The sequence below is a fragment of the Neolamprologus brichardi genome, chromosome 9 (assembly GCF_056152115.1).
Source record: "Neolamprologus brichardi isolate AB-2024 chromosome 9, ASM5615211v1, whole genome shotgun sequence".
In the NCBI taxonomy this organism is placed as follows: Eukaryota; Metazoa; Chordata; class Actinopteri; order Cichliformes; family Cichlidae; genus Neolamprologus; species Neolamprologus brichardi.
In genome coordinates, this window is record NC_142112.1 from 23683050 (window position 1) to 23705844 (window position 22795).

General features: G+C 40.6%; 2 protein-coding genes across 2 annotated transcripts; both read left to right on the forward strand.

The window, feature by feature from the left end:
- Positions 1-7048: 7048 nt before the first annotated feature.
- Positions 7049-9227, forward strand: LOC148101448 (uncharacterized). Its single transcript, XM_087846159.1, has 4 exons — positions 7049-7539; positions 7681-7932; positions 8509-8598; positions 8769-9227. Exons 1-4 carry the CDS (start codon positions 7410-7412, stop codon positions 9026-9028), a joined length of 732 nt encoding a protein of 243 aa, XP_087702285.1. The 5' UTR covers positions 7049-7409; the 3' UTR covers positions 9029-9227.
- Positions 9228-14678: 5451 nt separating this feature from the next.
- Positions 14679-16865, forward strand: LOC148101449 (cystatin-B-like). Its single transcript, XM_087845628.1, has 3 exons — positions 14679-14860; positions 14940-15041; positions 16181-16865. Exons 1-3 carry the CDS (start codon positions 14720-14722, stop codon positions 16307-16309), a joined length of 372 nt encoding a protein of 123 aa, XP_087701754.1. The 5' UTR covers positions 14679-14719; the 3' UTR covers positions 16310-16865.
- The last annotated feature ends 5930 nt before the right edge of the window (positions 16866-22795 follow it).

Sequence of the window (22795 nt, forward strand, 5' to 3'; positions counted from 1 at the left end):
CAGACTCAGTTCTGTCACATATTTAAAGCCTGTCCCTTCTTAACAGGATCTGTTTGTCCAATTTTTAAAAAAAGAATAAAAAGAGTGATTACATTTCCTTAGTGGTTACTTGATGCGTTTAGCCCTGTAGGTTCAGTCAGTTACAGCAGATTTGCTCTGTATTTTTAAGTTTAATGGGTGTTGATACTGGAGTGTAAAATTAACACAGATGGAAAATGGACAAGAAAAGATCAAAGTCATCAGGTGCTCAATTTAGAAAAAAGAGAAAAGAATAGGAGGAGAAACGAGCAAAAGATAAAGGTAATCAGATGTGTCATTGAATAATGGCAGGTATTGTGCATGATATGTATCCTCAAACAAGATAACATTCATTAGTTGTGATATTGAAAACAGTAGTCACTGATATTTTTAATCTTCAGCATAATATAATAAACCAAATTTCCCCTTGTGGGACAAATAAAGGATTATTCTATTCTATTCTAATATTAATTGGCCATTAATTGGAGAAAGTGTATTGTTGATTTGACTCCCATTCTCAATGTATGGCAAATCTAGCTGACTGAGCAAAAAATAAAATCCCTTAGACTATTAGGCTACATTATTTAGGAAAGTTATCTTACTGTAATTACAGAGTAATGCATTACGTCCAAACACTGATGCTGTGATAGCATAGTCAATAAAATGCTTGTTATACATATAATTCTGAATATTTGATAAATTGGGCAAAATTATATCTTTGTTTTAATTATGAAAATGATGCATGCATGTTTCTGAGTTTTATATTGGGTTTCTATTCAGGGGCACAAAATATTTTGGAGCAGCCTCTACCACTGGCACTGCCCAAGATTAGGAGCCGTCCACCTCCTCAGCCACATATGTGTTTCTACAAATGTCTGATCCCGAGGATGAAGATCCAATAGCAGCCATTTCAGTGTGTGTTGCATATTATTTTGCAAATGCTTTGCTGCCACTATGAATCCTGTGTATTCCAAATGACTTGTGTACACTAATGCAAATGTATGCTCATAGAAATGTCAAAGAAGTTGCAGCCACTGGTATTTTAAGAAATATTTTAAGTTAACATTAATTTAACAGACTGACAGACTGGAAGCATGCCAGTTCTCTTCTCACCTCACATGACAATAGTCCTGAACACCATAACTCCATGAGAGCATGGAAAGAACTGGTAGTGAGGATTAAAAAAGGTGAAACAAATGACAATCAACAGAAGGCACTTCTGCAGGCTGAGAAAAAAGGATGGAGGGCGGTGCTGACTTGTGTCACTGCTATTATTCAGTCTCTCGCAATCAGAAATTTAGCATGAAGGTGACAAACAGCATTAAACGGCAATTCGATCGATGGGTTTCCATTGTGTGCAGTGTCATTAGTTTGAATGTGTTTGATCTGCAGTGGATGGATCTCTTTGCTCTATGCACTGCAAATGGAAGGTGTCATGTGTATTTTACATTATATAACCGGTATGGTGTTTGTTGTCTTCCAGGAATTATAAATCTTCCCCTCTTATTTTTGTTTGACGTTTCCATCTTGGTCGTGAAATAAAGTTTCTGATTTTACCTTTTGTGAATGTGTCTTCTTTTAAGTTCTCTGACATATCACAACTTTGATTATTACAATATCTAGATGGTATGAACAACCTTCACATAAAATTATTTGGTAATCAACCCATGCAGGAAGAGTCTGCAAAAGTTGAATCTGTTCATGTGGACGTAGCGTTTTGTGGGAGAAACGTTTCGTCACTCATCCAAGTGACTTCTTCAGTCTGAAGTCTGAAGAAGTCACTTTCCTGGATTCTTGTTTTCGACAAGTTTGTCTGCCTGCTCTTGGTTTATGTTGCTAATTATTCAAATGAACTGGCTGCATCTTTGCATTGCTAGTAGATCACAAAGAATTTTTCCACTCTCAGTGGCACATTCTTGTTATCACGACTAATTTACCGAGCTTAGTAAATCTTGCTCTGTCTGTGAATTTGAATTTTTTTGCCTGCCATTATTTGTATTTCACAATTATAATTTAGGTGACATGCAAAAGTGTAAGCTGGAGCTGGGGAGTAAGTCACCAACTATTAGTAACATAATAATGTGAGGGCAGTGCTTGGATTCATAGCTCCACCCTTTATGTATGGGAGACACCTGCTAAATTTCGGTATAAATATGTGTGATAACCAACTGGATTCATAAACGCAGATATCTTATGTCTCCATTTCTTTCAGAATGGCTGCAATTCCTGCTACTCCAAGAATTTAGAGGATCTGTGATCAGGTGAGCTTTATTCTATCTTCATTCTTCATAATCTTCACAAGTAAGTAAGTAAGTAAGTAAAATTTATTTATATAGCACATTTCACAGATAAAAATCACAAAGTGCTTTACAATAAGATCAGACATACAAGTTAAAATTAATTAAAAGCCCGTTTGTATAAAAATGTCTTCAGCTGCTTTTTAAAGGAGTCAGTAGAGTCTAGACAGCGTAAAGACAACGGCAGAGAGTTCCACAGCCTAGGTGCCAGTGCCTGAAAAGCCCGATCCCCACGTGTTTTAAACCTAGTACGTGGGACCACCAGTAGCCTCTGACCTGAAGACCTAAGTGCTCGGGATGAAGCATGAGGTTTCAACAGGTCAGAGATATACTGGGGAGCTTCACCATGTAGAGCTCTAAAAGTTACAACTAAAATTTTAAAATGAACCCTAAAATTTACAGGCAACCAATGAAGAGAAGCCAAAACTGGAGTAATGTGTGACCTCTTATTTGTACCAGTTAAAAGTCTTGCCGCTGCATTCTGTACAGACTGAAGGCGATCCAGAGCTGATTTGTTAAGACACGTAAAAAGACCGTTACAATAATCCAAACGAGAAGAAATAAAAGCATGAATAATCATCTCAAGTTCTGCCTTTGACACCAGTAGTCTGAGTTTAGAAATGTTTCTTAGATGATAAAAACAGTTCCGGACAAGTTGTTTAGAATGTTTCTCAAGAGACATTGAACTGTCAAATATAACACCTAAGTTTCTGAGACTCGACTGAAATGAAGAGTCTAAAAAACTTATATGCTGCCTAATTTCTGAGAGCATGTGATCAGGTGCAATAATCAAAGTTTCTGTTTTATCTGCATTTAACTGAAGGAAATTGTCATTTAACCATTGTTTGATTTCTGACAGACAATTATTTAAACAAGACAATTTATACAACTCAGAAGCTTTGAAAGAACAGTACAACTGAATGTCATCAGCATAGAGATGATAAGAAATATTATTGTAACGTCTGATAATGTGGCCTAGAGGGAGTATATACAGCAAAAAGAGAATAGGACCTAAAACAGATCCTTGAGGTACCCCAGAAGGCAGAACTGATGTTTCCGACAGCACATGATTTATACAGACAGTAAAGGATCGTTCAGATAGATACGACATAAACCATTTTAAAACAACACCAGTAATCCCAAACAAGTCCTTCAGCCTATTTATCATGATGTTGTGATCAACAGTGTCAAAAGCAGAGCTGAGATCCAACATAACCAGAACGGTGTACTCTCCAGAGTCTGCTGCCATCAGAATGTCACTAGACACTTTAAGCAAAGCGGTTTCAGTAGAGTGCAATTTGCGGAAACCAGACTGGAAAATGTCCAGAACATTGTTCTTTTCCAAAAAGTTGTTAAGTTGTTCTGCAACTGTTTTTTCCAAGATCTTTGACACCAATGGTAATTTTGATATTGGCCTGTAACTGCTTGGAAGAGATGGGTCCAAATTTGGTTTCTTTAATATTGGTTCAACAATAGCTTGTTTAAAATAGCTGGGAACTGAGCCAGTATAAAGAGAAGTATTAATTATTTCCAGAATACAGGGGCCAATAGAGTCAAACACACTAATGAAAAATGATGGAGGAAGTACATCAAGGTGGCTTGAGGTCAGTTTCATTCGACCAAGCAGAGCACTGATGTCCTGTAAGGTAACAGGAGTAAAAGAGGACCAGGTATCAGAGGTAAGCAACGTGTCAGTGTGATACTGAGAGGATGATGGCGAGATATTAGACCTGACAGCAGCGACCTTATTAACAAAATAGTTTAAAAAGTCATTACAATCAGATTTAGTATAGACTGGTACATGAGGAATATCAGGAGAGACAATGTTTTTAATTGTATCAAACAATACTCTGGGATTTTTCTTTTTTGAAGCTATTAGATTAGCAAAATATTCAGTTCTGGCATTTTTTATCATGTCGTTAAGTGAGAAAATTGATTCCTTCAGATGTACCCTATGGACCTCAAGCTTGGAAGCCTTCCATAAACGTTCCAATTTGCGACAATATCTCCTAAAATTTCGAATATTTTCATTTATCCAAGGACAGAAATTTGAAGAATGGACAACATTTAGTTTCAGAGGTGCCACCGTATCTAAAATAGATTTACATTGATTGTTAAAAGACAAAATAAGTGAATCCATATCATTTTGAGCCATGCGAGGGACAAACATGGCAGAGAACCTTCTAGCAGCATCCTGGTTTATAATCCGCCTTTGGATCATCAATTTAGGAGGTGAAGGATCCACGTAAAATGACAAATTAAAGAATATACAACTATGGTCACTCACATGGACATCTTCCACACATACATCATGTATATTTAAACCCAGGGAGAAAACAAGATCAAGAGTGTGGCCCTTTGTATGTGTGGGGCCAGAAACATGCTGCTTAAAGTTAAAAGACTCAGTGATAGTGATGAGCTCAGCAGCAGTGTTACAGGAAGCGTCATCAATATGAAGGTTTAAGTCTCCCAATATTACAACCTTCTCCAGTTTAATGATCGATGTCAGAAGGTCGTTAAATTCAGTTAGAAAGACCCCAGCAGGTCCAGGAGGTCGATAGATTAAAATACAGTAAAAGGTTTTCAGAGAACCGACCTTCATCATCTGTGACTCAAATGAAGAAAAGAAGTCCGAGGTCATCAGTTTGCATATGAGTCTGTCCTGGTAAACAGCAGCAAGTCCTCCACCACGTCCTAAAAGACGCGGAGTTCCAATGACAGAACAGCCAGACGGGCAGATTTCATTCAAGTGGACATAATCCTTATTTTGCTGCCACGTCTCAGTCAGACACATAAAATCTAGAGACTCTTTAATAAAAAGATCATTTAGAATAAATGATTTGTTCGTTATAGAGCGAACGTTTAGCAGGGCGAACCGAATTGATGACGGTTTATCTGCGGAATCTACAGCTGACTGCAGCGGTACTTGAATTAAACACCTGTGCACACCTGTGGACCTGCCGGGCAGGGCGGCGACTCCAGAGTTGGGAAAAACCTTGATCGATGAGCAGACGTAGCTGTCACCAGCAAAACGGAAAATGGATGACGGACACAGAGTGAGCGAACTGCTTTCAAGCCATGGGGCTCGGGTCCCAGGCGCCGTAACATCCCCAGCAAACGACAGGAGAGGAACTGGTCGCAAGCACCGAGAGTCACCCCACAGCCAAGCAGCTAGCCTCCGGTACCTTCTCCGTTTCACCTGGACGCCGGCCCTCGTTCCCCTTTTCCCCCACAACCAAAAGCTCTGATTTGTACGTCACTCTGGATTTACATCATATTCTAATTTGTTCAAACACAGATTAAGTTCTTAGTGGAGGCAAAGACCATGAAGATATTCAGTGAATTCCTTGCTCTTAATTACTTTGTTGGGCATGAGAATGGAACGGAATCCTATCGAATCGAGGTAAGTACTTCTGTCATATTCATTATAAAAAATTCACTGGAATCGGAAGACAAGAAAAAACACTTCAGATTTGCTATTAAAAGTGTTAATGAAGATATTTAGTGTCAAACATACAACATGTTTTTTGTCTCTTTTGCGTGCAGGTTGATGTGGGAGGATCCAAGTGCATTGTGATGGATGTCAGTCAAAATGTTCCACCTGATGTGGGAGTGATCAAGCTAACTGACGTAAATGAAAACCACAGCAGCGATGAGGCCATCAAACCTTTCTAATTTGATCTCATGGCCTGTTTCAGCTGATAATTGCCCCCAAACTACTGTTGCTATAGCAAAATGATAAATAATAATAAAATAATAATTTTTTTGTGTTATAAGCAGTGAATCATTTTTAAATGTAAAAACTGAAACATGTTGTACATTGAACATTTTAAAAGGAATAATAAGGACAATTTACGGTGGCACTGAGAGGCCAAACGGACTGCAACTTCAGAAAACACTTGCAAAAAGAAAAATGCTGCAAAAAGAAAAATGCTGCAAAAAGAAAAACACTTGCAAAAAGAAAAATGCTGCAAAAAGAAAAACACTTGCAAAAAGAAAAATGCTGCAAAAAGAAAAACACTTGCAAAAAGAAAAATGCTGCAAAAAGAAAAATGCTGCAAAAAGAAAAACACTTGCAAAAAGGAAAATGCTGCAAAAAGAAAAATGCTGCAAAAAGAAAAACGCTGCAAAAAGAAAAATGCTGCAAAAGAACACACAACACAACGGAAATAGGAAAAAAGACAACGGAAATGTTTCTGGGGAGACAATAACCAGACGGACCAGTTACACGAACCAAAACATGCTAACAAGTGTACTTGGACTGGGTGACACTTCAAAGAAGTGGAAGCGGCCAAAGAGTAAACTTTCAAAAGCAAGTTCTGAATATTATGTCACTTATTTATGTGCAAATGTTTAATAATGAAGAACATTAAAACATTACTGTTGGCCAAAGTTATGTGACATTAGCGATGTTTGTACTTTCAGCGTTTACTTTGTTTTAAAGCCTTTACTTTAAAATATACACCGTTCGATAGTCGACCTTAATCTTACAGAGAATGTGATGATTTTGTGGATAATTAAAGCCAGTCATATATCCACAAACACAACAAGCTGAAAGTCAGTGATGCTGCTTGGTTTGCAGTCCTGAATATCACGGCACAAGCAGGATTCACTGCACTGTTAATGTTAGCTATGTTATATTGCTGCCTCTGTTCGGTGGTGTGGAGCCAAACGGACTTTAATGTGTGTTTGAACGAGCTGACGGTTCACTCCTTACGGTGTGTTCACACCGAACGCGATGGACGCGAATAGAGCGTCAGGTTTACATGTAAAGTCAATGGAAAAGCGCGATGACGCGCGATTGTGGGTCCCGCGAAAATTCGGAAGCAGATTTGCGTCGCGAAAACGCCAAAACGCGTGAAACGCGCGTCAGTGTAGCGCGTCTGGCGCGTTTGACTCGCGAATAAAACCACGCGCGTGAGTTTTTGTGTTGCATTTTGTGCATACGCGCGTTTCGCGTCTACCGCTCGAGTTGGAAAAAGCTGAACTCCAGCGTCAAATCGCGCCGCGACAACCAATCAGGAGCCTGGTGACGTGGCTCTGACCTAGGTCAAAGGGGCAGATCCAGCCAAAGCCCTTCATTCTTCATTCAGTATGGAGGAAAAGCTAATCAGAGCCGTGGCTAATCACCCGGAGTTATATGATGCTAGCTACTACTTCTACCGAGACAGGAATAAAAAGGACCTAGCTTGGAGACACATAAGTGAGGAGATCGGGCAACCTGGTAAGTTCATTCCTTCTTCTTTTTAATTTTCAGACTGACCCGATGTACCCGCGCAAAAGCTAGCAAGCCCGCCTACTGTCCCGCTATTTTCCCACTGATGTACAAATACCTTTCCGCTAACAAGATAATGCGTTTATTCAGAGGACATCTGCAGGAGAAAGTGGAAGAGCCTCAGGGACACTTATAATAAGGAGAAGAAGACAGAGAAGGAGAAGGGGAGTGGGTCTGCAGCAGGATCGGGGAGAAAATGGAAGTTCTTCGCGGTCATGGGGTTTCTGGACCCCTTCCTCACCCCGCGGGAGACTAGCGGTAATATGGTGCGGACCGTGGAGAACTTCTCCCCCGAGGACCAGGGACAGCCCGAAGAGGCAGCAGGGGAGTGTCAGTCAGAAGGTATGTTTACAATGAGTTAATGTAGGCAGTTAATTTATGCGTGTTGTCATACAGGAACATATTTTGTTTATTAATAAACAGTATACAGTAGTCCCGCTGTTCATCCGTCACTGCCTCGCCTTTTCGTTGATTTTTTTTATTGCACCGTACAGCTTTCAACGATGCGCATTGCATTCTGCAGCCCAAATGACAAATCTCCTCCGTGTCGTGTCTCCTGCGCTTGCCAAACTTATCATGTTTGGTTTTGATAACCATCACGTCCAATAGAAAAAAACAGCACAAAAACACTCATAACTATGACCCTTATTCGGAAATACACACCTGCACCGGGAGCAAAAAAGGCGCACAAAAGTGGCGCCGCAGACGGAGAAAAAGCGCGGCATAATACTTTTACGTTTTAAAATCGACAAAGGTTTTCACTTTGAGAATCAACTTGTGAGAACTGTGACTACTGTTCATGTGCTGCAATAAATGAGAGACCACTGTATATAATAATAAGTATATAAGTATATAATAATATAATATTCTCTATGACTGTTGTTTTCAACCTGTTAACATCTAATATTGTCTTGATAGAGTCAAGTAATCATGCAGCAGAGTCCTCAACTGTCTCTTCTCCTGGCTCTCCAGTCTCTGGTCCCTCAGCTCCTGCTGCTGCACCCACAGGTATGAACATCAAGCACTGACAGCTTTTTACTCGCTTGAATTCCCTTGTGATCACCTTTACTAAATATCTACAACCAATCTGTTTATATCCTGTTTTTTTCAATTTTGAAAATGAAAATCTAGTAGCAGCCTTCTCATTACTTTGTGTTGTTTTGTGCTGTGTTTTACAGGCCCACAGAGGAGGACAGTTCGAAGGCGGGCGAGGGACGGGTCCCAGGACGGTCCATCGGCGGTGGAGCTGGCCATCCTGGAGTCCCTAAAGAGGCCACGCCCGTCTCCAACAGAACATTTCCTCCTCGGCCTTGTTCCTGTTCTGGAGAGCATGCCGCCTCAGACACGAGAATTCGTGAAATTTCAAATTTATAAATTAGTTTTTGAAAACAGCACAGCTGTGTTAAATTTGGAAACATTGGACCCTAATGATCAGTAGTTTTCTGATGAGGCAGCAGCTCTCCAGGGCAGAAACAATGTTCTTATTTTTCTCCTCCTTCTCCCTGAGGCTCTTCCACTCCAAGCTGGGTCCTTTTTATTCCTGTCTCTCTGTAAATAGTTAAATTTCATATATTTATGATAAATGTTTTTGTTAATGAATTTATATATTTTTTCAAATAAACATTTATAATGACTAATGTCTCTGTTCTACTACACAGCAAATATTGGCACCCGACTTGACACAAGTAGAATTTATTTCATATTATACTAATGACAAAACATACTAATACAGTGGGATGCAAAAGTTTGGGCAACATTGTGAAAAGTAATTATTTTCCTGTACAAATTATTGGTTGTCACAATAAAAATTGTCAGTTAAATATATCATATAGGAGACACACACAGTGATATTTGAGAAGTGAAATGCAGTTTACAGAAAGTGTGCAATAACTGTTTAAATCAAGCAGGTGCATAAATTTGCGACACAAAAAAAGAGAAATGAAATAAATATTTAGTGTATATCAATGTGTGTGTCTCCTATATGATATATGTAAGTGACATTTTTCATTGTAACAGCGATTCATACAGGAAAATAATGACTTTTAATAAGGTTGCCCAAACTTTTCCACCACACTGTATATAGGAACATAGTGAAGACAAGTTACTTAAGAGAGTAAAAAGAGGTTAGTTTATTTTGGAGTAGAGCTCCATTTATTAAGAAAAAATTAAAAGGACAGGAACACTCTTTAGAGGTTTGTGGGTGGCTCTTAAAAGAGCCGTTGTGGGGAAGTCACTCGGACTTCAAACAGGCTACTCCTTTGGTTGCCAAGACACAGCTCCCTCCGCCGAGAAGTGAGCCATGAACTTCTCCCTCACCAGGACAGCCTCTCTGGAGGAGTTGTTTGCTGGCAAGGAACCTGGACAAAATTGTTTAAAATGAGTATTATGTGTACTGCAGTTACAAAATACATTATTGAAATTCCAAAATTACAAATTGCAAAACATAAATCTTACATAAAACATTTTGTAATTATAAGGATAATTACATGATATATATTAGATATAATCTAAAACAGTCTGCGGGGATTATATACAAATATTCAACTATCCCAGAATTAAACCAGGTCTAAATAAAAAGGAGTGAGTATCACTACAAAGGTTAACTCAGTGGTCCTAATGCTACAGTTTGATATCAGCAAACACCGAGCGCATACATTGATATGACACCACAGACATGCTATCATTCAAACACTGATAACAGCATAAATCGAATTAAATCGGGACTTGATGAGACCTTCTGAGTATCACTAGAAATATTATAAACAGTCGTCTCCGTACCACATTCACTGTTAGCATAGCACATCCATGTTAGCAGTGTAAAAATGGATGGTTTAGCATGTATTAGCACAGGTATCAATAAAGGACTACCGTATTAAATACTTTTACTAACCTCAGGCAGATGGACAGGCGCTCTGCAGGTGGGATTGAGCGCCTGTAGTTGGTGTCTAGGCGGGCGATTCTGGGACCGACGCGGGAAAGCAGGTCCTCAAACTGGCCGAGTGAAAGACGGTGATGTCGCTGAAATCGGCCGTCATCCAGGCGCAGCTCCTGGAGCAAATGGTGAAACTCACCAAACTGCTCACGCCTCTGGAGGACCTGATGGACCCAGGTACGGCGAGGACGTCTTGTATGCCGCTGCTCTGCTCTCCACAGTACATAGAGAAGGGAGACTCTCTCTTCAAGCGCTAACTCGACAGCTGCCATCTTGCAAAGATACCGGTCTGGCACAACTTCCTCCCACATCCCTCCCACATTTCCGGTTCACGCGCGTCAAAATATGATATTTTGACGCGCGATGGATTTTTCTTGGACACGCGTTGAGGCGCGAATGTGCACGCGTCAAATTAGGGGCGTTTGGGGCGTTTTTGTTCGCGTCCATCGCGTTCGGTGTGAACACACCGTTAAGCTGAAAGAAAGATGCTTTAATCACAGCAGTCACACATGTGTCCACTTTACCATCTGGGAACTCTTCTTGTTTAGCACTCGTAATAACACAAACAAAATCCTCCTCCTCTTGTGCTGTTTTGTAGCAGTGTATACACCTGAGACTGTCACCTGTCTGTCTGTCCTGCACTCTCTCTTTTTCTTTCTCTCTGATTGTGTAATAAAAGTATGAACATGTATTTATAAGTTACACTTGTGTTTGAATCCTGCAGCTTATCACACATTTGATTTCCATGTGTGACAACTGCAAGTGTCCAGAGTGAGGACAGACTGAGGGACCCACTGCTGCACATCATCTGTGAGGCTTTGCACCCCTGATGATCCACCATGTTCAAATAATTTGATCATTCCAGTGTTTTCAGTGTGGGAGAAAGTACTCAGGGCCTTCAAGTTACACACCATGAAAGGCAGGAAAAAGTTTAATGTTCAGAAACCTAAAGTATGTATCAGCAGCAGAATGGAGCTAAAAATAAATGTTTGTTTCAGTTCTATGAAGCTTTGAGTATTTTGGATTAGTAGTACTGCTGTGTTTGTTGCATCATATTGCTGTAATTGTTTATATGCTTTATATATTCTGAGGTAAGTTGATCTATAGTGTTACATCATATTCTATAATGATGTTATGTGTTTGTATACTTTGTGCCCAGTTTAACCCATTTAGCAGAAGTCAGCCTGTTTAAGGCTCTGATATCTATTCTGTATGACTTAAAGCAGTTATGACATGGTCTGATTTTCTCACCCAATAAAGGAATATTTAATATATCAGTCTACTCTTCATTCTATCAGAAACGGTTATCACAGCTCGTACATTTGCTTCTTCCGCACATATATAAGCATTGAGCCAAATTTAGTAATGCCAACATATTAAAAGAACAATATTTGTCTCTTATATATAATACATCTATATATACACTGTCACAGATACGTGTCTTTAAGTGAAGATTTAAGGTGATAGGAAATATAAATAAATGCAACTTGAATCTTTACTGAAGCTCAGTGTTTGGGACAGAATTCATGTTCACTGCTGTAATAACTAATAATGATTAATATAATATTGGCCATATTATATTTACATTACCAAAGTGAGATGACTTTAGTCTCATGAACAACATTAGCTAATTGTTATTTACTAGCTAATCTTAAATGACTGTTCAGTACAGAAATGAAGCCCAACAATCATGTTTTACAGTCCTGTGGTCTCAGCCTCAGATACTTATCAAATCACACAAAGCTCATGTAGAAACAAATGTACAAAATATGTTCTCCTTCATTTCTGTCAAACAAAGCTGTATGAAACGTTTCCAGCTGTTAGTATCGTGGTTGCTAGGCAACCTGGGCAGCGCCACGGAGGCTAGACCGTCCCATCTCACAAGCCTACAAGCCCGCACTTCCGGCCGCAGCAATCTTTGAGTACGCGGCCCTTAAGGACCGTTAAGGCTGCGTACTTTAAGGCTGCAGACACTGAATTGGGAAACAGTCCCTGAATTGGGATACAGCCATACATACATGTTTTGGTTCGTGCAACTGGTCCGTCCGGTTATTGTCTCCCCAGAAACATTTCCGTTGTCTTTTTTCCTATTTCCGTTGTGTTGTGTGTGCTTTTGCAGCATTTTTCTTTTTGCAGCGTTTTTCTTTTTGCAGCATTTTTCTTTTTGCAAGTGTTTTTCTTTTTGCAAGTGTTTTTCTTTTTGCAGCGTTTTTCTTTTTGCAGCGTTTTTCTTTTTGCAGCATTTTTCTTTTTGCAGCGTTTTTCTTTTTGCAGCGTTTTTCTTTTTGCAGCGTTTTTCTTTTTGCAAGAGTTTTTCTTTTTGCAGCATTTTTCTTTTTGCAAGTGTTTTTCTTTTTGCAGCATTTTTCTTTTTGCAAGTGTTTTCTGAAGTTGCAGTCCGTTTGGCCTCTCAGGGCCACCGTACATTGAGATTAAAAATCTCATTTTCAAGAGAGACCTGGGCTGTGTCCCATTTCAGGGTCTGCACGCTTGAAGTACGCGCACTACGCGTACTACGTACGGTGCGTACTATAAGTACGAGAAGTGCGGAAGTGAGAGGCTTGTGAAATGGGACGGTATATGCTTCGTCGCGCTGTTCAGGTTGCCTAGCAACCATGATACTAACCGCGAGACACGTTACATACAGCTTTGTGTGACAGAAATGAAGGAGAAAATTGTTTTGTTGGTCATTAATTTTTTTCATGACATCACTTTGATTAGTTGAGTATCTGAGGCTGAGACCACAGGACTGTAAAACATGATTGTTGGGTTTCATTTCTGTACTGAACAGTCATTTAAGATTAGCTAGTAAATAATAATTAGTTAATGTTGTTCATGAGACTAAAGTCATCTCACTATGGTAATGTAAATATAATATGGCCAATATTATAGTATTGTCAGATTATTATGATTGATATATACATATATATATATATATATTTTATATATAATCTATATCACTGACTTTCAGCTTGTTGTGTTTGTGGATATTTAATTATCCATAAAATCATCAGATTCTCTGTAAGATTAAGGTCGACTATATGTATATTTAGAAGTAGAGGCTTTAAAACCAAGTTAACGCTGAAAGTACAAACATCACTAGTGTCACATAACTTTGCCGACATGTGGCCAACAGCAATGTTTTAATGTTCTTCATTATTAAACATTCGCACATGAATAAGTGACGTCATATTCAGTACTTACTTTTGACAGTTCACTTTTCGGCCGCTCCCTTCTGCCGCATTTTGCGGCAAAATTATCCACACCCACCGCCGCGCTATGAATTGTGGGATATATGGGACTACGAAGCGTGCACCGGACCACGCTTGATATTTGGGAAAATCGACGGCGCATTTGGAGTATGCATTTCAAGTACACTTCGAATTGGGACAGCCGTCCTCGCGTGTCGGTGACGTAACCGCACTTAAAATGCGTACTTCAAGCGTGCAGACCCTGAAATGGGACACAGCGCTGGTTTACATAGGGGTTATATATAAAATGTAAAAATGGCCTGTTTTTCAGGTATCTGTATAACTCTGTGTTATTGTATTTACATGGTAACCAATCCGGTCCGTATGTGTCCACTTAAACTATGTTTACAGAACTATTGTTATATTTGTTGCAGTTTCTGCTGTCCTCTTGGCCAGATTACTCTTAAAAAAGACAATTTTAATGTCAACGCAAGATTATTTTTAACTGGATAAATAAAGGATATATATAAGTCAGTGCCAAAAACTGCCAAAACTGATCTACCTTGTTACAGAAATGTTGTTTGTGGCTCAAGATGACTTCATATTATTCGTGAGGGCAATGTTCAGCACAAAGTTACACTGATGCGTGAGGGATACATTTGACATATGTTTTGCATAGAGCAACAATTTATAGCAGTACAGTAATCAGTTTCTAGTAAATACAGGAAATCACTTTTTGGCAGACGATCATTCTTTGGTACAACACCGGCAGACTCGAGCGTCAGCTCAGACTAACCCACACATGCAGTAAAAAACAGACAAAAAATGGACAAAAGTAATTATTTCCGTATGTAAGTGTGCTTCTCTTTTTTTTTACAATGTTGGCAAATACCGCACCGCCCACAACCCCCTTCTCCCTAAGATGATGGTACTGTCCAAAATGTGTTTATGTGGGGTTTTTTGTAGCCTACAAACAGACGCGTCTCTTTCCGTGCGCTGGTCCAAAATGCGGAGTCTTGTGAATTGGCGTGTGTTCATAACCTTTCTGGTCGTTTTTTACCAACAAAATGTTGTCGGAGTAAAAATGATCGGAGGGTTGACCGAGGAGAAGCAGGCTGATGAAGCAGTTCAGAAGATCTGTGATGCAGTGAGTAAAAAAGTGAAATTTGACACTCGCACACACGGGGCCTGTGCTTCATGTTGGTGTTGCTGTTATTGTTCTTCAGATGAAGCCTCTCGCAGAGCAGAAAACCGGGAGAAACTTCAAGGTTTTCACTGCAGAGAGCTACAAAACGCAGCTCGTAGCTGGGACCAACTACTTCATTAAGGTAATGTTTGTAATTCAAGCGTTTATGTGGTAATGTCAAAAGATTTATTCTAAAGACACTTCTTCAGCTAAGAATCTAAAGGTAGAAACACACAGACGCTGCAGTTTTTACTTGCAAGGGCATGATCACAGAACGCTCACACCAGAGTGGGGGCCCTGTGATGTGCGCTCTGTCTCCTGCACCTGCCTTTATTAATATACAAAAGTAATACAACAGTGAATACGTCTATTCATTAACAGAGGAATGTTAGTATGTAGGGAGTGAAGATAAAAGTGGTTCAGGTGTATGTGTGTGTGTGTTATTCTGAAGGACGTGGCCCCTCTTCTTGAAGATAAGAGCTTCCAGCTCCCCTCTTCCTGGCAGGAGTGAAATGATAACCGCTTGCTCAGCTTTTATCACTGTGAGAAAGAATTTATAAAGCAAGTCTTGATTCCAACAACAGTCTAAGTCATAAAAGGGTCATCATGCAGTATTCTATAATATGCAAACTTATATCACTAAAAGATTATACTGACTACTAAGTACAATTTTCTATTGACAGGTAATTTATATGGAGGTTCATACAAAACTTAAACTGTTATGGTTAAAACTGTCACAGCCATAACAGAGCTCAAAAAATGTTCTGTTTGTGAACACTAGCCATCATGCACTATGTAGCCAAAGAAGTGGATGCCCCTTTTCCACATTGTAAGATAGTTTATTTACTTTCCAGCTCTTTAAAACTTCACAGCAAAATGTTGAGGAAAAGCACCGAGTTTTTTAAATGGACTAACAATGAGGTGGAGTTATTGCTGCGAGTAACACAAAAGTACAAAGTTGCAAAAGTGAGTGAGAATGAAAGAATTTGAAGAAAAGCTATCTGGAGCGTGTACAAACTGATATTAATCTTTAATAGGGCTGTCAAAATTGATAGCAAACAAAACTACTGCTGTGTAATGCCCTCCCTCATCTTAGTTTGTGAACACTAGAAACATCGTGCACTCTATATAGATGAAGACGTGGATTCTCCTTTTCACATCTTAGCATGTTGTTTGGCCCGCAGCTGTGGCTTACTTTACCACAGCTGTAATAAAATGATCAGGATTACTTCTATGTGCACATTAAGCATCTCCTTTAAGTTTCCTTGTATTTCCTTGCAGGTCCATGTGGGAGGAGGCGAATATGTTCACCTTCGTGTTTACAAGAAACTCCCGGCTTATGGAGGAACGCTCCAGCTGACCAGACTGCAACACCCCAAGAGTCAACATGACACTATTGAGTACTTCTAATGGGAGAACGAACCAGCCAAAGCATCAGTGCCCACAGTAGTCTCATTGTAATTCATTAATAACCTGCCTCTTCATGAGGGGAAAGCTTTCCTTGTTTCCATATAATAACATACTGTAGATAATGGAAATAAGACAAACTAGATCAGTTAAATACGAGGTGGGTAAATAAATAAAGCAGAATTTTTTTTTGTGTGTGTCAGTAGAAAATTGTATTTGTTTAGTCAGCACAAGCTTTTAATGATATAAGTTTATTTGTGATAGAATGCTGCATGATGATCTTTTCCTTGCTTAGAACTGATTGTTCTTTATGAAAACGTGTTCTGATATTTGTATCTGAATCTTCCCACAAGCGATAGTAAGAAGTTGAACAAGCAGTTCTGACCTTACACACACACACACACACACACAATCACATATGCACATGCTTATGTCACTGAACGAATGTTTTCATTTCTCTTGTATAAATAAAGAAAGCAGGACGGTGACAGACCACAAGTCCGTGAGTGTCTCTTACGTGTACGAGCGCTCTGTCACTTGTCCTCGCGAGTAAAGACAACTGCAGTGTTTGTGTTTTCTAACTCAAGTGTCTCAGCTGAAGAATTGCGGGGTGATTTAAAGAAATCCTCTCACAGTGTGTGTGTGTGTAATTGTAAGATACATTCTGTGGTCATAGGGGCTATTTTTAAAGTATGTGATTGGTTGGGGAATTGAACTGACTCATAATTCACCACTTATGTGACTCACTTCAGAGATGCCATCAGAATAGCAAGGATAACCAGCACAGTTTCAAAGAAACAAATAAAACATCTACTTTTGTCCATAGTGAAGCAGATAATACGTTTGAAATAATCATTATGCTTTAAAAAGAGCTGTAAAATCGTGAGACTGTCATGGTGAATTGGGTTAAAGGACTCAGGTGCGAGACTTCTTGCAGGGTGACAGTGAATTTATTCACAGTGAAAAAAAATAAGACAACAGTTCAAGTCTGTAATCCAAAAGGGCAGTGCAGGGATACGGTGACTTATCTCCGCGGTGACAGTGCAGTGATTATCCAAAACTACTTCTTCTTGTGCCCGCTCCTCCTCCGATCCCTGGATCCTGGAGGCAGATGATAAAAACACACGCACGGTAACTTAAACGTTCTCTCTCCTTCTCAAACTAGGTACGCTAATCGCGACTACGCTACCCGGTTTAGCTCAACGTTCCAGCGTTGGTTGTGACCCGACCGCGCCGTTAAATAGGTCTGCTTCGGATTAGTAGCAGCCGGTGAAGTGATCAAGCACAGGTGTGGCAATTCCAGCTCAGGATACTCCCCCCGGGTCAGCTGCCGTTCCGTGCCACGGCTTCCGGAAGTACATGTTCCCGCATACAAACACACGCACAGGATGGAGAGGAGAACACCACAAAGTACACACAAACACAACAAAAATTGGCAAGGCGACCGGTGAGGACCGTCTAGCCGTGACAGAGACATCTATAGTCTGTGCTGTAACCCAGCAGTATTGAGACATCGCTTTGGCAGTGTGTTTGGGATCATCGTCTCACTGAAAAACAAAGCCATCTGGTTGTTGTAAAGGGGTTTTCTCATGACCAGGGAAATGATTCTGCGATCATCCACCCCCGTTGTCTTTCTTTGACATTCAGGTCTTTTTTGCATTGCTGAGTTCACCAATCCTTTGTTTCTTTCTCAGGATGTACCAAACTGTAAATTTTGCCACTCCTAATATTGTAGCAATTTCTTGGATGGGATTTTCCCATTTTCAGAGCTTGAGGATGGCTTGTTCCACCTACACGGAGAGCTGCTTTGACTGCATGTTGTCTATTCACTAGTGATGTGCGATACCACTGATTTCCTTTCCGATCCAATACTAAGTAAAATTCAGGGTGGCATCGACAATACTGATCCGATACTTTGTACAAAAATGTAATGTTTTATTGTATTTCAAATTATAGCTTCATAATGATTACAGGACATCAGACTACTTGTTCTTATTGCTTAATAATGCAGAATTATATAGAAATAAAAAAACAACAACCCTGAAGTTGTGTGCTATTTGAACACTTGCCTTCCTGCAGCTCTAAAGGACTCTTACAAGATGTCTGTCTCACCCTAGCTGCACCTTTCCTGTCCTCTCCTCATCTTCAGTTCCCCTCAACATAAGCTCGTCATAGTCTGTGATATGATTTACTCTGAGGTGTTTGATGAGGTTAGTGGTGTTGCCACAACACCTCACTGTCTTGCCACATGTATTGCAAACCACATCTTGGCTGTTTGTGGAGGTAAAATACATCCACACATGACTCCATTTACGCTTGGCCATTGTTGAGTGTGCACGCCAAAGGGCTGCGACACATTTATACAGCCTTATTTTGCATATGACTATTGTGAGTACAAGAAAACAATTATTAGAATACCTCCATATAATCATCTTCCAAGTTAGATGATCCAAATGATATAGTTTCTTTCCACCATGTTCCTGTTAGTGATAAACTACAAATTTACTCCATATTACTAAAAAAAATGATATTTTAATATGAGAATTGATTCTAGCACATTAATAACTGTTACTGGAGGAATCGATATTTGAACCAAAAACTTCAATAGTGATCTGCACAACACTACTGTTCACAGCAAAATATTCCAAATGCAAGCACCACGCCTCAAATCAGCTCCAGGCAATTTATCTTCTTGATTGATAATGACATAATGAAGGAATTGCCCACATCTGCATATGTAACACACCCCAAGCAAGAGGGCGGCTGACAGATTATGTCTGGTTCTGAAAAAAACAGATAAATCATGAGATGGACGACAGGTAGTGTGTTTCCTCTCTCGCTTCTGCCAGATCTTTATTTAAGCACATTCATGCGTTCACAACAGGTTGCAAAAACTTCTTAACATCTTTGTCTCACATTCCCAAAGCCCAAAATCAGAATAAACTAAAATACTATAAACAAAAATCTAAACAGTCATCTCTGTTGTTTGTTACTAAGAGCTATAAATCACACTTTTTTCACACATAGTTTGATAAAGCAAACATTCCAGTACTGTACCATATACTAATGGCGTATCTGTATAGTGGAAATCTCCACATCAACATTGCAGAGCGATCAGAATTATTATAGGTTATTACACTAACTTTAGACAATAACAGTGACAACACATCAAACTGTCTCTGCGAACACATTAACTCAAATATACAGGAGCCGTGGTGTACTTTTGTTACAAGAGGGTGGATGTGGCGAGCTAAGCTAGCTCCTACTCTCGATCGTAACACATTTCAATGAGCGAAACAGACGAATACAGATCTCAGCAAAACAAACTGCTGGTTGGGTTTTACCCTTATTTGTCATGTAAATTATGTGGACCACATGTGTGGCCTTATTACTTACTAACCTGAAAAAAACAGATAAATCATGAGATGGACGACAGGTAGTGTGTTTCCTCTCTCGCTTCTGCCAGATCTGAAGACGAGCAGTAGCGTCACACTAAACCATCTCACTGGGCGGAAGTGCCCCCTTGTGGCGTAACTAGGGATCACACCACATGTTGGATCTCCAACAAAAATCACAAGATTAAGGTCCTTCCTTAACAAAACTACACCTAAAAGCTTATACAATATACAAAAATTAAATCACATAATGTGACCACACATTACAGTGTGTCACACGCTCCCTGACAAAATAAGAATGGCTCCTGGCATTCAAACCTCAATTTATATCAAAAACATTGACACATACACTTATTCAATATAACAAAGGTGTGTATATGTAAGGTGTGTAAGCATATGGAAGGTGAGGTGTAAAGCCTGTGGGTGTTGGAATATAATAAGGAACTGTCCATGGTGGCATGTAGGGTGAGGAGAGCGTTGCAACTGTAGGATGAGGCTGGTACGATGGTTCACCCAGTGTTTGGTATGTCAGCATCTGCCTTGGTTTCCTCTCTCTAGTCGACCTTCTGATGTCGCTAGTAGGACATTGTGGAGGGGTGCGTGCAGACAGTTCGTCCTCATTTGGAATTGACAGTTCATCATCTGCGCTTTCTGATGGGACTGGGTCATGTAGTGAAAGCACCTCTGGAAAGTTGTCTCCTAGACTGACTTGATCTTGGCTGACTGGCCGGCCAATACAGCTTTCTTCCCTGACAGGTACCTTCGCATGACTGTTTTCTTCAGCGGAGACTGGGTCAGGCTGTTCTGCAGTAGATATCCTATGGTAAGTCTTTCCTTTGATGGGCTCTCTTTCTTTTACAGGAAGCCTCAACCAGAATATTCCATTGCTCCCTTCAGAGTCTGAGTCACTTGTTTCAGTCTGTTGCCTTCTCCTGCCTCTGTTCCCTGGCAGGTTGTTTGATTTTGTTTGTCTCTTTGGTGTAGGTTCAGGAATGTGCTGTGGAGCCTCAACTGGCAAGTCATTCACAAGTAGTAACAAGTTACGGTGAAGCACTCTAGTCTTATCCTTATCTCCTGCTTCTCGGTAGACGACATACACAGGGTTGTCGGCTACTTGTGCTTTGACTACGTAGATACTCTTTTCCCAGTATGACTTGAGTTTTCCAGGCCCACCTCTTTCACCAAGATTTCTAACGAGGACCCTGTCCCCAGGATGCAAGACGACACCCCTGAGTTTTTTGTCATAGTAGGATTTGCCTCGTGCGCTGGACAGTTTACTATTGTCACTGGCTATCTTGTACGCCTCAGTCATCTTTTCTGCCCACTTCTCAGCATAATGTTTGTGAGACACAGTTTTTTTCTCCCCAACCAGGCCAAACAACAAGTCTATTGGGAGACGGGGGTGATGCCCATACAACAGAAAGTAAGGGGAATACCCTGTTGACTCATGCCGCGTACAATTGTAAGCGTGCACTGTTTGCTGAAGGTGATCTTTCCAGCATTGCTTTTCTTTGTCGCCGAGTGTCCTAAGCATCTGCAAGAGAGTCCGATTAAATCTCTCGGCGGGATTACATTGGGGGTGATACGGTGTGGTCCTTGAGTGTCCGATTCCAGCTTTCTCTCTTAAAGTCCTAAAGAGCTCGTTTTCAAACTCACGACCCTGATCGTGATGCAGCCTGCCGGGATATCCAAAACGCTGGATGAAATCACCAAAGATGCGCTCAGCTGCTGTCTTGCCTGACTTATTTTTGGTCGGGTATGCTTGAGAAAACCTTGTAAAATGATCTACTACGACCAGGATATATTCATATCCACCTCGGCTGGGCTCTAGGTGCAGGTAATCTATGCATACAAGATCCAAAGGTGAGTTTGAAGTGATTGTACCCATTGGGGCACGGACATGTCCAACCGGTTTTTTTTGTTTTATGCAGGGACATTTCTTTGTGACATAGTTTTCAACTTCTTGTTTCATAAATGGCCAGTAGAACCTCTCCCTAGCTAGGGCCAGTACTCGGTCAGTACCAATGTGTCCCATGTCGTCATGGAGGTATTTTAGTACCTTGGCCTTGTAAACTGCTGGGAGGACAAGTTGCTGTCTTTCAGTAGTACGTCGATACAAAAGTCCATTGTCAAGGCACAGTTTGCTCCATTCATGAAGCAATCTCCTTGCAGCTTTACCTACTGTTTGTCGTATCTCGTTTGTCATTACAGCATTTGTCTCTTTTAGCCGAATGATTTCTCCCACTGCTGGGTCTTCCCTTTGAGCCTTCACCAACTCCTCACTGCTTATGGTTGGAAGTGAAGTTGGGGGGTCTTGGTTCGTGTTAGCAGTAAGAGCCAGAATGGCGACCCAAGCTACATCCTGTTCCTGGGCTGCTTTGGCCCCACCCCATGTGGTTTGCACAACTTCATGAGAGAGCCCCTCAGTACATGCTGTCACGTACTTCTCAATGTCAAGGGGCATGCGGGACAACGTGTCAGCATCTATATTTACCTTTCCTGGTCTGTATTTTATCTCAAACCGGAAATCCGACAACTCCCCAACCCAGCGATGCCCAACAGCATTAAGCTTAGCAGTGCTCATTATGTAAGTCAGAGGGTTGTTGTCAGTATAGATGGTGAAGTGTGGGGCATAATAGAGGTAGTCTCTAAACTTTTCACACACCGCCCATTTAAGCGCCAGAAATTCTAATTTCCCACTGTGCAGGCAATAGTTTTTCTCGGCTGGAGACAGCGTTCTGGAGCCATACCCAATAACCCTTAGCTTACCATCTTGCTGCTGATAGAGTACAGCACCAAGGCCTTGCTCTGAGGCATCTGTGTGTAGCAAGAAAGGTAAGTGGAAGTCTGGGTAGGCCAGGACTGGAGGGTGGGTGAGCATGTCAATGAGTCGCTCCAGTGCCCCCTGGTGTTCACCAGTCCACACCACAGGAGTATTGGAAGACAGCTGACTGCCTTTGGGTTTCCTCTGGTGAGATGGTGCTTGTGACATGTCAGACTTGGCTTGGAGAAGCTCATACACAGGCTTTGCGATACGTGAGAAGTCCTGAATGTAGCTACGGTAATAGCTGAGGAAGCCCAGGAGCCGCCTCAC

What these genes read in the sequence shown, in the direction of transcription:
- LOC148101448 (XM_087846159.1), top strand. Translation starts at nt 7,410, where the DNA reads ATGGAGGAAAAGCTAATCAGAGCCGTGGCTAATCACCCGGAGTTATAT. An exon ending in AGGGGAGTGTCAGTCAGAAG is followed by an intron (nt 7,933 to 8,508) that starts GTATGTTTACAA and finishes TTGTCTTGATAG; the next exon opens with AGTCAAGTAATCATGCAGCA. An exon ending in TCCTGCTGCTGCACCCACAG is followed by an intron (nt 8,599 to 8,768) that starts GTATGAACATCA and finishes TGTGTTTTACAG; the next exon opens with GCCCACAGAGGAGGACAGTT.
- LOC148101449 (XM_087845628.1), top strand. Translation starts at nt 14,720, where the DNA reads ATGCGGAGTCTTGTGAATTGGCGTGTGTTCATAACCTTTCTGGTCGTT. An exon ending in TTCAGAAGATCTGTGATGCA is followed by an intron (nt 14,861 to 14,939) that starts GTGAGTAAAAAA and finishes ATTGTTCTTCAG; the next exon opens with ATGAAGCCTCTCGCAGAGCA. An exon ending in GGACCAACTACTTCATTAAG is followed by an intron (nt 15,042 to 16,180) that starts GTAATGTTTGTA and finishes ATTTCCTTGCAG; the next exon opens with GTCCATGTGGGAGGAGGCGA.